The sequence below is a fragment of the Erithacus rubecula genome (assembly GCF_903797595.1).
Source record: "Erithacus rubecula genome assembly, chromosome: 1".
NCBI lineage: Eukaryota > Metazoa > Chordata > Aves > Passeriformes > Muscicapidae > Erithacus > Erithacus rubecula.
In genome coordinates, this window is record NC_136658.1 from 24,746,008 (window position 1) to 24,761,537 (window position 15,530).

The 15,530-nt window shown below is 44.7% G+C and overlaps 1 protein-coding gene and 1 long non-coding RNA gene across 3 annotated transcripts in view; both read left to right on the plus strand.

Moving 5' to 3' along the window:
- Positions 1–369: 369 nt before the first annotated feature.
- Positions 370–15,530, plus strand: part of SIDT1 (SID1 transmembrane family member 1) — a 39,741-nt gene continuing 24,580 nt past the window's right edge. For both annotated transcript variants that reach the window (XM_079306252.1, XM_079306253.1), the window contains exons 1-3: positions 370–775; positions 14,209–14,330; positions 15,301–15,471. In XM_079306252.1, coding sequence (XP_079162378.1) covers positions 587–775; positions 14,209–14,330; positions 15,301–15,471 — 482 coding nt within the window. In that variant the 5' untranslated portion in view covers positions 370–586. The remainder of the gene's footprint in view (positions 776–14,208; positions 14,331–15,300; positions 15,472–15,530) is intronic.
- On the plus strand, positions 1,405–3,176 carry LOC306802457. The gene is made up of 2 exons (XR_013774372.1): positions 1,405–2,124; positions 2,850–3,176. It is a non-coding gene; the product is annotated as an uncharacterized lncRNA (long non-coding RNA).

Sequence of the window (15,530 nt, forward strand, 5' to 3'; positions counted from 1 at the left end):
TGCTGCCTTTTGCACCTTTAGGCTGAACTAAAGGACCAACTAAACCATATACCCCAAAGTTATGAGAAGCCAAAAATAAAGGTTAGGGAGCGCCCCATACAGGATTGTAGCTGCAGCTCCAGCAAGCCGGCATAAGAATATGGAGCAGGGACGCCCCTGACTGGGTGGCAAAGGAGCGTTGAAGCCCTGCAGATGCTGATCCCCACGTGCCTGACGATGTCGGCGTGTCCCTGCGCTCACAGCACCGCTCCCTAAGGGGAAAAGTTCCCTGTCAATCAGCTGCTAAGCCGGGCTCAGAATTTGGGGCCGGTCACAGAAAGCAGACCCTCCTCCCTTGGGCTGGCCAGCCCGCCGGCCGGCCTCCCTTCTCCTCCCCTCTCCGCCCCGCCGGCCGGCGGAGGGTCCTTCCCCAGGGAAAGTTGCTCGGCGTGCGCCGGGTGAGGGGAGGAGATGTGCAGCGCTACCCTCGGCACCTCTCGTCCGTGTCGCCGAGCTATTTATTTAAATCGCAGATAGAGCACCTCGCCGCCCGCCCTGCCGGGGACGCGCAGTCCGGGCGCCCCGCGGGGTCGGCAGGAAGGAGCGCATGGCTGGGAGGGCAGCCCCGGCCCCCGGGGCTCTGCTCTGCGCCCTGCTCTGGGCGGCAGCGGCGGCAGCGGGGGGCGGCCCCGGGGACAACCCCGCTCCCGGCGCCTTCGGCCACGTCTACCGGGGCGCTGTGAACATCAGCGCGGAGCGGGTCTACGCCTTCGCCTACCGCAGCGAGCCCGGGCAGGTAGGAGCGACCCCCAGAGCGCCAGGTTCCACGCCGCGGGGCGAGCACCGTGTCCCCCTCACCCTCTTGGCTGCGGGGGAATATGTGCCGGGGAGGTGCCGGCTCCGCCGCTGTGCCGGAGCTGGCCGGGCTCTCCTTCGGTCCTGCCCGCATCCTCCCGCCGCCGCGGTGGTTGGGAGCCGCAGTGCACCTGCGGGCTCCTTCCCACCTTCCCCGGCGGGGGCAGGGCTCCCCGGTGCTGTGGGCTGGGGCGGTGCCGGTGCCCCAGCAGCTGCGGGGTGTGCGGGTGGTTTGGTGCCCCCCCACCCCCAAAGGGGGGTTCGATATCCAGCGGTTCTAGCAGCAGAATGCGTTTAAAGTCTGGAATGGAGTTGTAAGGATAATAGTACTAGATTAAAAAGAATTTTTAAAAAACAACACAAAACCCACAAAAAAGCCAAACTGAAAAAAAAAAAAAAAACAAACCCAAAAAAAGAGGAAAAGAAAAAAAAAAAAAAGTGTGTGTGTATGCGCACTTAATAAGCCGTCTTAAATGCCATTTTCCCCACTATGCATTTCCTATAGGATCAGGGTGCTCTCCCCTGGTAGCCAGGGAGGTGAGGCAGGGCTGTGCAGATGTGTGTGAGGAGGCTGCAGGGCAGTGCGGCCAGGGCCATCCATGGCTGTTTGATGGTGGAAAGAAACCTGTCATTTATGCATACCTAGTTATTGCGGGTTCCCCCTCCCCACTTTTTGTGTCCTGTTTATCTCGAGTAGCTAAGTAGTACCTTGGAAACTGCCCTCGTTGTTTGGATTGGGCGTTAATTGCTGAGTAAGATGATCTGATGTACCAAAAGATCGTGAACTGTGTGCATGGATCTTTCCTCCTGTCCTCAGTTGCACAGAGCAATAGAAAATGGAAACCATGGCATTTTCCCACACTGTATACTATGTAATAAAATGCACCTGGTATTTATGGGCCAGCAGTTGGCTGGCTGGGCTATGATGCAACTGAGCCCAGCCTTACCTAACTGTTGGGTGTCACCAATGATCTCAGGAGGCCAAAAGCACACTTTGGGTTTGAGCCTCCTTTGGAAGCTGGTCAAGGTGTAAGTTAGGTTTCTTCAGGTGTTGAAAGTACTGGGTGATGAGGGCCTATTGGCAGTTGTCTGTGGCTTGTTAGCAGAGACAGCACAAATACTAACTTCAGTTACAATTAATAGTTCCTTCAATTTAATGTGCTCTTTGAAGCTATGTGTTTTTTGCTGGACACCTTCTGGAGATAAAGCTTTCTCTCCTGGAGAGCTACAGTGAAAGCATAGTGGGAGGAGGCAGGGAAGAAGCACGTGGCTGCTCAGTGGTGTTTGCAGGTATCTAAATGCAACTTCTAGGCTACCTCTGGATGCTAAGCTGTTCCCGTGGCTATGAAGTACAGACTGCTCAGTACAGACTATTGCCTTACTTAAGCAGGAGCTTTAATGGGCTCATCTCCATGGTCCTGTATACTGAAACATGAAAACTCTGCACAGATAGCGCCAAGAGCATGTCTAAGAGGGGAAAAAATCAGGTTTGAGATTTAACATTTTTTTCAACGCAGAATTCACCAAGCACTGACATGAATATGCTTAGAGGGTCATACAACCAGCTCCTGCTAGGAAATATGTTTGGAAGACAAGTACTCTTTCAAAAGATGGACTTTCAGGGGAAAAATTCTGATGAGGGATGCCTAGAACAGGTTCTAGGTAGAAATGGCTCTAGAGAGACTTTATCATGGTCTTGCAGTATAAAAAAAAGCTTGTTAAATGAGCAAGAAAAGCTTTCCACAGTGTAATGACAGAACATGGGGCAACAATTTTCAACTGAGAAAGTGTAGGACATAAGGAAGAGGTGGTGTTTTTTTTTATGGTGAGGCAGTGGAACAGGTTGTCCAGAGAAGTTGTGGATACACGTCATTGGGAGTGTTCATATTCAGGTTGGATGGGGCTTTGAGCAACCTGATCTAGTGAAATTATCTCCCTGCCCATGGCAGGGTGTTTGCACTAGATGATCTCTGAAGATGATCTTCCAGTTTTGTGATTCCTCATGTGCTCTGCAGTTGCCATTTCTGAGATGAACCAGTGGAAGGTGGCTGACCTTGACTGGGGTGATTGGCTGTGGCTGTGTTTTCCCAGTTGCAGCCCTGAGAGGCAAACATGACTGGATCTCCTCGTGCTGGCATAGTCAGTTTGAGCTGTCTTGATGTTCCTGTGTCTCCCTTTTGTTGAGAATTGCTCAAGATTTAGAATCTTGGTAGTGAAAATCTTGGCTTTAATCACCAAGTTCTTGTGGGCAGGGTTTTCTTATGCAGAAGCTGGGAAGATGTTTAGGGACATGCTATCTTCTTGGTGTTGGGTCTTGTGAATGAATACAAGTCTTGCAAAAACTCAGTGTATTAGTTTATTGCCTTTTGCTACAGTCTTAAGCCTTGAACTCCTAGTGAGGGAAGAGCAGCCAGTGTTTGCCAGCTGCCTGCCACTTGTGAGCTTTCTGCTCTTCCTGGTCTTTTTGGTCTCTTCCTGTCTCTGTGCTGGTGGAGTTTAGCCAGAAACCTCTGATAACTCAAGGCAGATACCACATGGGTGATTAACCTTAGTTACAGAAAAGTTAATTGAATAAAAAGAGCATTCCTCATATGGAAGGGCTGCAGTGGATGAGTTTGATTACTTTCCTCTCTGAAACAAAGTCAAGTCTGGAGTGATCTGGCTCTGAAAACAGGAATTTGTTTTCATGATGCTGTAAATTCTGCTGTTTCCCTCTCTGCTGCTCCCTGTCATGAGGCCACGCCTACAAAGCAAGGGAAAACTTGGGGACAAGGACAAAATGTGAGGGCTGTCTTGAGATCCATCCACCCTCTGTAAATTTTCTTGTTAGTGATGTGCTATGGCTGTACAGGCACATCAGAAAGTGCAGCTGAATAGAGCAGTGCTTGAATGATGGATGAGAGAAAGGAGGGAACAAGACCTTTTCTCTTGTTTGGTGCCTTAGAGACTTGCTGCTTTCTGAAAAGTATCATGCTTGCTTGATGTCAGAGGATGTTCTTCATCCACATCATCATCCCTAGTCTTTGGGATATGGGAATGCATGCAAGGCAGGAGGGGAAAAGTGAGTCCCATGGGAGTATTTGCAAGATATGTACAAGGTGGAGAAACCACAACTTGGGGCTCTGCAGTAGAGCTGCTTTGACATATTTGGCTTCCTTTCTGTACAACTTGTGGGTAAAATGAAAATAATGATACTTAAATCACCTGACTGAAAGTTCTGTGTATAAATACATTGCCAGGTCTCTGTCTGTGGAGTGGAAAAATCCTTTCTGTATGCTGTACTGAAACACTTGTCTTGAGTCAAGAGAGCTGAGAGTCTTTTATGTACTAGGATTTAGGCCTTAATTGCTGAGGTGGAACTGTGAAAGTAAAGCTGTGTTGAGGAGAAGCAAACTCACCTCTACTCCAAAGAGGTGCAACTCTCTTAGAGAATTGGCCTGTGAACAAAGACACATGAAAAGCTCCTTCCTCATGGTGGAAACTCTTGATTTGTAGTGGGGTAGTCTTACTGCTTTTTGAATTCCCTTTTTTCCCTTCTAATTGCTCTTTGAAGTTTCCCCATCTGTACAGCTGTTTGTTTAATTTTTAACTCTGAGTGTAAAAAAATAAAAATAGTAATAAAACCAAGTGTGTCACTTGTTGCTATGCCCTCATCTCTAAGAGCAACAGCAGATGTGCACTGTTAGAAGCCTGGTGAACAATTAGTTGGGCAAACAGGTTTATTTTATTTTAGGATAATTTATGTTTGAGACATCCAGGATGGGTGTAAAAAAAAAAGCATACTCATTCCACATCTTCAACATGTCCCTACTTGAGAGGGAGAGTGGAAGGAGACCTTTGCTGATTTGCTGGAGCTGCACGTGTGATGCATTCCTGCTCAGAAGACTGAAAACGTGCTGTAGAATTTTTCTGCTGGATTTACTACTGACTGGAGAAGGCTTTATGTGACACATAAGATAACCTGCTTAGTTCTATGTTTGTAGCAATACCAGGGTTTTCAAAAAGCCTAGTGTGTGTATGTGAGTACTGGTGGAATTCAAAGTGAATGAGTTTCCACCATTGTAAAATCTGGCAGTTGCTAATGGATAATTTGCTGTAAACACAAATTACCCTAATATTGTGCAGGTTGGTATGTCCTGTAGCAAATTGTCCAGGAGAATATCACGAGGAAGAAGACAACAGAAATTGTTTTTCCTCGTTGGAGCTCAGGTCAGCTGAATGTATGTTTTGGGAAATACTTGGGCTATATTTAGAAAAGTAAGTATCTCTGAAGAGAACAAGTTTCCAGCTTTCCATTTGTAGGCAAAGCTGCTGCAATCCAGACACAGTTCTTGGACCTTCATGCAATACATGTTGGTTGTGATGAACTCCACAGCTGAGCAGTGGGCTGCACCTATTTTAAGAGAAAGAGTGGGTGCTGCTATTTCCCTCCTCCTCCCTTGCCAGGACTAGGAAGAGAGCCCCAGTCTCAGTTTGGCCATATGGCCCAATTTACCATAAATTGTGATTGACAGCTGATTAAGCTGTGGCTTCTCTGCTGAGCAGTTGTGCAGTGTGAGGATATGTAGCCTTGGAGTGAGTGTCTTGTCTTTCAGACTATGAGAGGCTGTGTGCTACCAGGTGGGGTTGCTACCATCATTACCCTTCATTTTTTCTGGAGTTGCAGATAGGAAAAAGTTGACTGTCCTAAAGGAAGAGTGGTAGCAACAGTAACAAGAAGATCGCAAGTCTTCCAATTACATGCCTTAATGATGCATTTGTGCTCCTCTCGCCTCTAGTGAATGGGTCTCATTTCCTAGGCGTGGATGGTAGTTGCTCTTGCTTTCCTTTAGGCAGGATGCCAGAACGGGAATTCACCCATATGTTCCTCTGGAACTGTGTGATGAGTCACTTGCTCAGACCAAAGCCACCTGTCCTAGCTGCAGGGTAACTCCTTCATCTGCTACACAGGGCAGCCTGGTTTAATGAGTGGCAGTGATCAAATCTGTGTTTGCTGTTCTCTGCTGTTTGACATGCTAATGTAGGTCTCACTCCAGCAGCACCCATGTCTATTATAACAATTCTTAGAGCAATTTTTTCACCTCTTGCTTCTGAGCTGGCTTTGGGTTTCACATGTAAGACCCTCCAGGCTGGAACTAAACTACCTTGAAGTATTCCCCTGATATCCTGCACATGTTCTCCATAATGTTAGTCTTGGCTCCAGCCCAACTTTCAGTCCACAGCTACACCATGCGTGCAATAGAACTTTAGTCCACTGTTTGGAGAAGGCTGAGCTTGAGCTGTAGTGAGGACAACAGGTGGAGTTCTGTCTTGTGTTAATGCTGAGTGTAAGCTCACCATTCCAGCCACAAAGATGTGGGTAAAAAACAAAGAAATTGGGAAGATTACAAATACTTGCATGAGAAGATCTCCTGATGTCAGCAGAGCTGCTGTTATTACAGCAGCTCCGGGGCCTGAACACTATTGCTCTTTGTTTGATGGCTCTAGTCTCTTCACCACAGGACACTGGAAGAGCCTCAGCATCCCTTTTCTGGAACCTAATAGTAAATGCCTTATGTGACATTGAATTGTACAATGTCAAATAAAAAAAAAAACACCTAATTATAGTATATGCTGTCTGAAGCCAAGTAAGGTTCAACAGAATCCCTTTGGAGTAACTTGTGTATGTAATTTGTATTTCTCAAAGAAAACAGCCAACCCTAGGAGGTGATAGCGTAGGCAGTGTAGTGCACACAGAACTTGGAATGTGCTTGCTGCTTCTCAGTAGGTTCTCTTGAACACTCCTCACCCTGCTTAGGGTCACACAAAAAGCTTTTGCTTACAGGGGAAACAAAAGTAAACTATGAGAGAAATTGTATGGGGATCTGCTAAAATCTCAATCTTGGCTGCTGCTTTTTTGCATCAGGAAATGTAGTCTTGAAAACTGACAAAAGTGGGATATCTTAGGTGAAAAAATTATGTGGGGTGTGGCTTTGCTTTGGGCTGGGGATAGAAGCAACTGAGATCCCCTCAAATTAGTCTTTATCTTTCTAGGATTTTGCACTTTGTGGGTTTCCCTACCTAGGAGGCAAAAAGAGAGTATATCTTGACAGAGGCTATCAGTTTACAGGCTTTAGGGAAAAAAAACTGGAAGCTACTCTGGTTTCTTGCAGGGTAGCCTGCAGACCTTCAGATGGTGACTGTGGTGCTGGCAAGAATTTTATTTTTATTTCTAATGTGTAAGCTAATGCTGTCAAGCTCGGTAACTTGTCCTTGAACTAAAGCATCTCTTTTGAATTTGAATGTCGTTCCAAAGCTTAGTAATTCTCTTCTCTTTTAAACATTGTCATGTTTAAAATCAAAGCTGATCAGGCTTTGTTGTTCCCTCCCAGCCCCAAGATGTTTAGATTAAAAAAGAAAACAAATTCTGAATAAGAGGAACTTCATCAAAATGTCTCTCTTCAGTTTGAACTCTTTCCAAGAACAGTGCAGCAATTTATTATACATTTGCATTGTAAGTAGAGGCTGAAATGTCCTCAAATAACTTGTGAAGAAATTGTTGGTAGGGAGGTAAGCTTTTTCTGTATGGAGCTCATCTGTTATTTCAGGGGATATTTAAGGAATCGAAGTGCAGACTGTAAAAGGTATATTGCAAGGGTGTGCCATCTGCTCAGTTTGAAAATACAGTTTAGTACATTTGCATAAGCAAACATAATTTTGTGCTATGTATACTTGGAGAACCACAGAGGATTTCAGAAACAGCCTTCCTTACTTTTTTACACTGATGTTTTCTTTTGAGCATAGAAATAGCTACTTCAGTGTAGTTAAAATAATGGAAAATAGTTTAAAAAGAAGACACCATGCATTACAAGGTGTAATTCAATCCACATCTGAAATGTTACTGAAGTGAAGAGCTTGGGAGCCAAGAAAGAACCAGGTATCTAAATTCTGACAGCAATCCCTGGAGTTACTGCCAGGAGCTTGGAGTTTCAAGGTTACAATTTGAAAAGATTATAAGCTTTTTTGTTTCAAGAGTTGGCCTGGTTCTCCAGAGTTCCAGCTGCTGTGGTTTAGGAAGGTGCAATTACTGCAGAGTAGTTTGTTCCTTAACTGACTGTTAAAAATAGTTTGGTTATTTTTTAATTTTTAACATCTTCCTGAAGTCTGAGGGTGTTCAGAAACAGGTACCTACTTCATCCAGCATGACAACTCCCAGTTTCTCCTCTGGCTGTCCAGGAGACTCGCTGGTGACATTGTTTAGAGGACAAAATTTCAGTAATGGTAAAAGATAAATATGATCATGTTTTATAATTGTCTTACTTCCATTTATGCTTCACAGATACTGTTGCAAACAAGTGAACTCATGGGAAAGTCCATGGCAGATTGTAAATTCACACGGCACATTTGCACAGAGTGAAACATTTAAATGAAAAATACTAATCCTGCAGCAATTATGTTAATGTTTTCAAGGCTGTGCTTGACATACCCAGAGTCTTTCTCTCCATTTATACTGCTTCAGGTATTTAATACTTCTGGCAGAAATGCTGGGAGGAAACTGTAGGCCGAGGTTATTTGACAGATTGCTTTCAGCAATTAAGACTTATTGACATTGGAGTGCAGAGACAGAGAAATGCTGAAAGGGAATGATGGTCTGAGCTCCACTTGTTTTGTTGTCAGCCAGGAGTGTTGTTCACATCTCATGAGAAGGCAGAAAAGAAGCTCTCTAAAACCTGTCACTGTCTCAACTGTTTTCCTTCCAGGTCTCAGCTTCTTCCATTGCCTTGTCAGTGGGAAGACTGGCAGAGTTCAATGCTGGTGGGGTATTCATTCACTGCCTCAATTGCTCAATTCATCTGGTTCAGCCCTACTTCACTGAATTTCAGGGTTTATATAAAAATGAAGCACCTCTTTCTTGTGCAAAGGCAGCAGCAGCAGTTCAGTGGCTTTTGTACACGTGTCCCGCACTGAGACCTTTCATTGTGAGCAGCTGTCTGTGTGTTTGCCTGCCGGATGTGTTCCCTGCCCACGGGCTTGGCCTGGTGCCTTGGCGGGCCCATGACCAAGCGCTGTCGCAACACGGACTGGTAATCCCAACAGGCTGGCGTGTGGGTGTGGTGAAGAGCCTGGTGGAGTCCTGGTGTGACTCAAAGGCTTTGCTTAGCAAGGGCTTTTGGAAAGGAATCCGTGCTGAAGCCCTTGAAAACCTTTGCTTACAGCACAAACTGTTGTTGCAACCTCTGGCCTTGCCCTTAGATTCACATCCCCACAGTCTTAAGATGATGTATAATCTCTGTGGGAAATGCAGATTTAATAATCAGTCCAAGGATTCTTTCATGTCAACAAGAGGCTGGTGTATTTTGCTTAATGTTTGCAGCCATGTTGGTTCTGTTCAGCTGTGCAAATTTGGGGCTGGCTCCTTCTGCCTGTTCCCATCTAGAGTGGAATTCAGTTGTACTTTTTATCCTTTCTTTTCTTCTCTTCCCCTATCTCCATGGTGGTGGTGGAACTGAAGCACAAATATTTGTCTTTCCTGGTTTAACACATTTTTATACAGAGCCGAGAGCGCTCTCTTTATTCAGCTGTCTTATTGCTCTGTCCACCTTGAAACACAGGAGAAACTTCAATGTCATCTGAGAAACAAAACTATCATGACTGTGGCTGGTGAATAGCCCCTGCAGACAGCAGAGCTTTGGCACTGGGATGAAATGTGAGGATCAGAAGTCTCCAAAACAGTCCTGACCCTGCTTCAACCCTGCAGCACAAAAGACAGCAGTGTGGTTATTGCTGACAAATGTTTGTGCAGGGCCTGATTTGTCAAAGGGAGCATTTGGTACACAAGTTTGTTTCCCAGGATGAGGGTTTCAGCTTGGAGGGTGAGGATGAAATCTAGCAATATATTATAATACCAACATAGCCAGCCTCCTACTGAGTGTACAAGGGAGGGGAAGGTGCAATTAGTTTTCCATGGGGCTGGCAATGATCTGCTCCAAAGTGAAGTCCCTCAGCAGTGCTGGCAATGCCGGCGTGACAGCAGCCTGGTTGACCCTGTTACTGCCCAGGCAAAACTTCCTCCTCATCCCATCAGTGCTGTGTGAGTGGGGATGGATGCAGAGGTGGCTCATAGTCTTTGCAATGATTATAATTTTAAATTAAGACATGGCTTTTTCACTGGAGTTCCTCTTGTCTCTACATAAAGTTTTGTGTTGGAAGGGAGAGGTATGTGTGATAGGAGCAGTGGTTCTGTAGCAGGGAAGGGTTCTTGCATGAGAACTGCTTGTTTTTAAAATGAAATAACCTTTGGAAAGGTGTGGAGGGGGAAGCATGTTTGAAGTAAATAAATCACCTTTTTTTTTTCTTCACCTCTTGCTTTTTTTCACTCTTCTAAAAATATTTTGCTGAAGACAAATGCCAAGTGCTAACTTTCAAAGTTAAAGATGGGATTACTAGCATTGGCTCAATAGTGAATTCATTAAATCTGTAGCATGAAAATGTTTATATTGTCTGTATTAAGGCAAGAGAATCTAGAAGCAAAGCATGGATTAAAAGTTTAAGGTAGGTCGAATAGAAGAAGGCTTAAAAAAGCATTCATGTCCATTTGTAGGTGTTACATTTTTATCCCTGTTCCTTGTGATGCTCCTGCTAGATGGTTCATCCTGCCAGGGAAAATGTCTTTCTCCAAGACACCAATTAGGGTTCCTTCTAATCTGTAGCACTAAATTGGAGAGTGAGTGACGACAGATGAAGAGAAGCCCTGGTTGCAGTTAGATGGTAATTCTTTCTGCACTTTCCCAAGCTTCCTCATAATTGCACCTACATTTTGCTGGACTTATGCCCAAGCTTATTTCCAAGCCTTCAACTGTTAATTGGGAACTTCTTATGCAGGTTTGGCCAGCAGGCAAATCCCACTTGTTTTACTGCAGTGTTTGGCAGAAATAGCTGTTGTATAAGAAAGATGTCCATCAACCAAAGCTGTTGGGAGCTGTTGCTGTATCCTTGAGATCCTGGGATGGGAGAGCAGAGCTGCACCCTGGAATTGGCATCTGGCCCCTCCACTGGAAGTGCAGCATCTGCCCACAAGAGGCCCTGTGTTGCTGTGATGATGGCAGCAGGGTAAATAACTAGATGGACTGGAACCTCAATTGCTATCTGTCCTGCTTCTTAATCACTCTGTTTGTTTCTTGGACTTTATTATAAAGATAGTGATGGGATTGGGCAGTGTGATGCTCCTGATTGATCCGGATATGTGCAAATCTAGGAGGTACAGAGGTATTTATTGCAAGTGAATCATTTGTATATTGAGATGAAATTTCAAGTACAGTGGGATCTTGTTAATGAGCTGCTCTGTGACTTTCTGATGCTTCTCTGTTTGAGGCACCTTGTTTGAATGTGGTTTGGGAAGCAGATTTGCCTGTATAGAGTGTAGAGAGAAATGTGAGAGGAAGGAAAGAAGTGTAGTGGATCCCATCTGTGAGCCCATACTTAGGCCACAGGTGGTCCTGCCTTGATGCAGCTGGATGTTGCCCTAGATATTATCAGATCAAAAAGAGCTCAAGGCACCTGAATATGGACTTTTAGGAGAGCAGGGCAAAGAAGCTACAACCAGCTGTTACAGAGAGCAAATACAGAATGCTGAGCACAGTAAGGATGTAGAGAAATCATTATGGTAGTAATATGGCATATACCAGTTTTCATATGGGTAAGTACTTAGATTTTGAAAGAGTATTGAGTCTTGAGACTCTTACCTCCCTCTTTTGATATTCCTATTTCCTACATTATAAGATAATGGAATCAGCAGCAAAGCCAAATAAATGTTTTAGGTGGTATAATCAGCTTAGTTTTGTGGAGAGAGGGAAATCAAGTGAGAGTTCTGACTGCTGGATGACAGAGAGGGAAGGGACTTTTTCCCACTTCTCAGGCTTTTCTCTGTCAGAGCATTAATCACCAGTGCTTTTGTTTCCCTTCCCTTGCCCTCTCTAGGATAGATGGGAATCTGTATTTTGTTACGTGGATGGTCAGTCACCATAAAAGGCCTTCCAGAGAGGTTGTGGAGTCTCTATCCATGGTTAGCTGGCTCTAGGTGATCCTGCTTGTGTCCAGTTCTGGTTTCCCCAGTATAAGGAAGGTATGGACTTACTGCAGTGAGTACAGTGCAGAGCCACAAAGCCAATGAAGGCACTGGAATGCCTCTCCTATAGAGGCTGAGAGGGCTGTGAATGAATTGTATTCATTTAATGTATACATACTCATGTACAATTAAGAAGACCTGACTATCTGCAATATATGCATAACTCATGTCCTGGGTTATGGTCTGTATTTGTGACATCAATAGAGAAGTGAATTTCCCAATCTCTGGCTTGTATTAAGGGATAGTTGAGGATACATAAGCCGGTAGTGCTATTTGCTATGAATTTGATGTGAGCTCCCTATTGCATGGAGCCCTGGAGGGTTCACAGAACCATGTCCAACCTGAGGCAAGTGAGAATCACTTTGCCTCTGGAGGTGGGCTTGCTTGAACTGTTTCATGGGCAAAAAGCTGCTGGACAGGCAGCTGAAATGTGTCCTTTTTGCAGTGATACTGGCTTGTGTATTTTCCCCATGGGTAGGGAATTGTTCCATGTCCTTGCAGGAGAGTGGCTTGATCATTGTGTCTTCATGCTTCTTAGATTTGTTTTTTTTTGTTCAGTTCCAGTAGCTTCGTTTGCATCCTCATTCCTTGTCTCACAGCAAACACCAACAAACAAGCAGGAGTTTTTTCAGTCCCCGTGTTTCCAAGTTACACCAGTGTGTGCTGGCTTGGCTCCCTCAGGGCAGCTACAGGGACTTAGGAAGCCATTGAGTTCCCTTCCAGTGCTGCCTGTGGTGATACCCTTCAGGTGTTTTGCTTTGTGGTGATGTTTTTCTTAAGCTTGTTTTAGCACCTTATGGTGAAATATACATGTAAACAAAATTTCATGTGTAGTTTTTGTGACTGGAAGGAAAAACTGGAAAGCAGGTCAAATGAGCTCTGCAAAGTTTAGAAGTCAGAAGGCAATGGGAAGAGAATCTAATGTCTGCCCTTCTGTTTCAAGGGGGTTTAATTAAATTGTTTGGGGTTTTTTTTTGTTGAAGACCTAATTTTTTAGGAATTGGTGGCTGTCGCCTCTGTATTATGGTGATGTCAGGAAAATTGATGATGATTATGGTTTTCAGGGAGGTGTTTTGTTCTACTAGACTCGACTCACATGTTATCCTAGCGTCACCAAACAAGAATAAATAGGAAATTTTCTTGGACTTGGAATTGCAGATGTAAGTAATTTCTCTGGAACTGTTGTCATCAGGGTAAGAATAAGCTGCTGTCTCTGCTTCTTCTACCTTGCCAATTCTGTATGTTCTATTCAGAAGGTGCTACCTACTTGTATCTTTACTCTTCTTGGAGAGTATAAAGTCAGAATATCTGTGGGAAGTCTTTCACTGATCTAGTGAGAATCCATTATAATCTTTCAGGATGTGGCAGGTTTAAAATGTGTATATGTTAGCTACTTAATATGCTTTCATTATTTCAAGGCCTCTAATTGAGATGGACTCCTTCTTATCATACGATGAGTTATGCACTCTTGTATTTTGTATTCTTGATCAGTGTCTACAGTTCTGGAGAGGAAGCTGTAGGGATGCTGTTTTCAAATGGAAATGGTGGCACTTCCTTATGGTGTAGACAAACTTCTTGTTTCTCAAATAGTGAACTGAGGGTGTTTTATACCATAGCTGTCCTACCTCTGCAACCATGTGGTGGCCAATGTTAATGTAAGGAGAAATTTCAGTTGCTGGTGTATGAAAAGCCTTTCTCATAAGCACCCTTTCTTGTCCCCTTGAGGGACAGTCAGCAGTGTATTCCTGTTTTATTAGGTGGGATTATGGTCATATTGGAATTGCTTACATGAGTGCCAGCTGCTAATCTGCTTTTTCATGGTTGGCTATTGATGTAATCTTTGTGACTTTCCCAGTAATGTTGATTGAGTTGGATACATACGAGTCTCAGAAAATTCTTAGTTGTAGCTTTGGGTCTTTGTTATGTGTGTCTGTATCTGTTCACTTAATTTGTGGAAGATAATTTATGTAGGTTGCTCCCAACAGAAGCTACTGAACTCTCTTGTGTAGTCTGCATTTGCCCACTATATCTTGTCTGATTGTCACCTCTGACCTGGGCATGAGGCTCTGGTTCTGGACTGCAGCATCAGCAGAGAGGCACTTCTGTAAATGACTTCCAGATCTAAATAATTAGTCTGGTGATAAACACTGCTGATCTCCCTGTGCATATTGTCAGCACCTAGGTCAGACTGAGGAAGGGAGAAAGGCTTCTCCCACCTAGTTTTGGAGCTGCCTTCTTCTCTACCTTCAGCTTATCCTCTTTTCCCACAGGTAGATGCAGTGCGGGTGTACGTAAATAGCAGCTCTGAGAACCTCCGATACCCTGTCCTGTTTGTGGTTCGCCAGCAGAAGGGAGTGTTGTCATGGCAGGTCCCACTGATTTTTCGAGGCCTGTAAGTACTGGAGTCTCTTCCTTGTGACACACTCCTCTACCAGCTTTATTCATCAGCAGCCTCCCTCATGTGCTACATCTTGTAACCTGTGTAGACTGCAGGGCTTGGTTGCAGAGTGTTCTTGCTCACCGCCAGCTGGGTGTAGGAAGACCAGGATTTGATAGATAAACTCTTGGCAGCCTGCGCTTGGCTCTTATCTTCTCAGATATGTACATAGAGTTCCAGGAGGCTTGTCTGTGGGCTATCTGCCTGTGGCACCAGTCACTGAATCTACCACACATCATTGCTGTCATTCCACAGTTGCCTACCATGTGTGTAGGTAGTTCCTGGGCTCTGGTTTAGGGCAAAGTTTGAACAGGCTCTTGAAAGAGCACTGTAACTTGTGTGACAGTGCATCCGCGGGGAAAAGAGCTTGTTTCTCACCTCAGAAACATCTACATTAAGTCTACTCTAGGGAACAGTTGTTTTGGGGCTGCTTTTTTAATGAAAACAATGCTGCTTTGTATCTTCATTACCCCCAGAGCTTGTTGGGCTGCAAATAGACAATTTTCAGGCACCTTAGACCTTTCAAGGTGTGAAGCTTCATACTGTGGCTGAATCCTGGTGCCAGCAGCAGATATCCTGCAGTGTTTTGCCTGATGCAGGCAATGGGTAGCTGTCACAGCTCTCTGCCTCCACTAAATGGCAGATGTTAGAGACACACAGCTGTCGTGGGTATCCCTGAGGGAAGTGAAATGTTGAGGATGACTAGTCCCTTGTGCAGATTGCAAGAGGCAGCAGAGTTGGAGCTTGAATGCTGAATAAAAGAGAAAATGCTCCTGGCCTTTCAGATAAGAATTTCAGTTATGCAAGCAGGGGAAAAATGATGCCATTCTTAGTAGTGCTGAAAAACTTTTTAACTGCACTCTTTCTCACTCTCTCTCTCTTTCCCATCCAACTTTCTCCTCCCTCCTTCCCCTGGCTGTTGTAGGTATCAGAGGACCTACAATTACCAAGAAGTGAGTCGGACCCTCTGTCCCTCTGAGCCAACACCTGAAACAAGACCCTATGATCAGATTATATTTGTGGACATCGCTTCCATGGCACCATTCAATATTGCATATGAGCTGCTAGTCACCAGGCTGGAGAACTTCCAACTTGAGTAAGCTGGGATGCGAGAATACAAATGCAATTTCTTCATGTATCACTTGAACATCACTG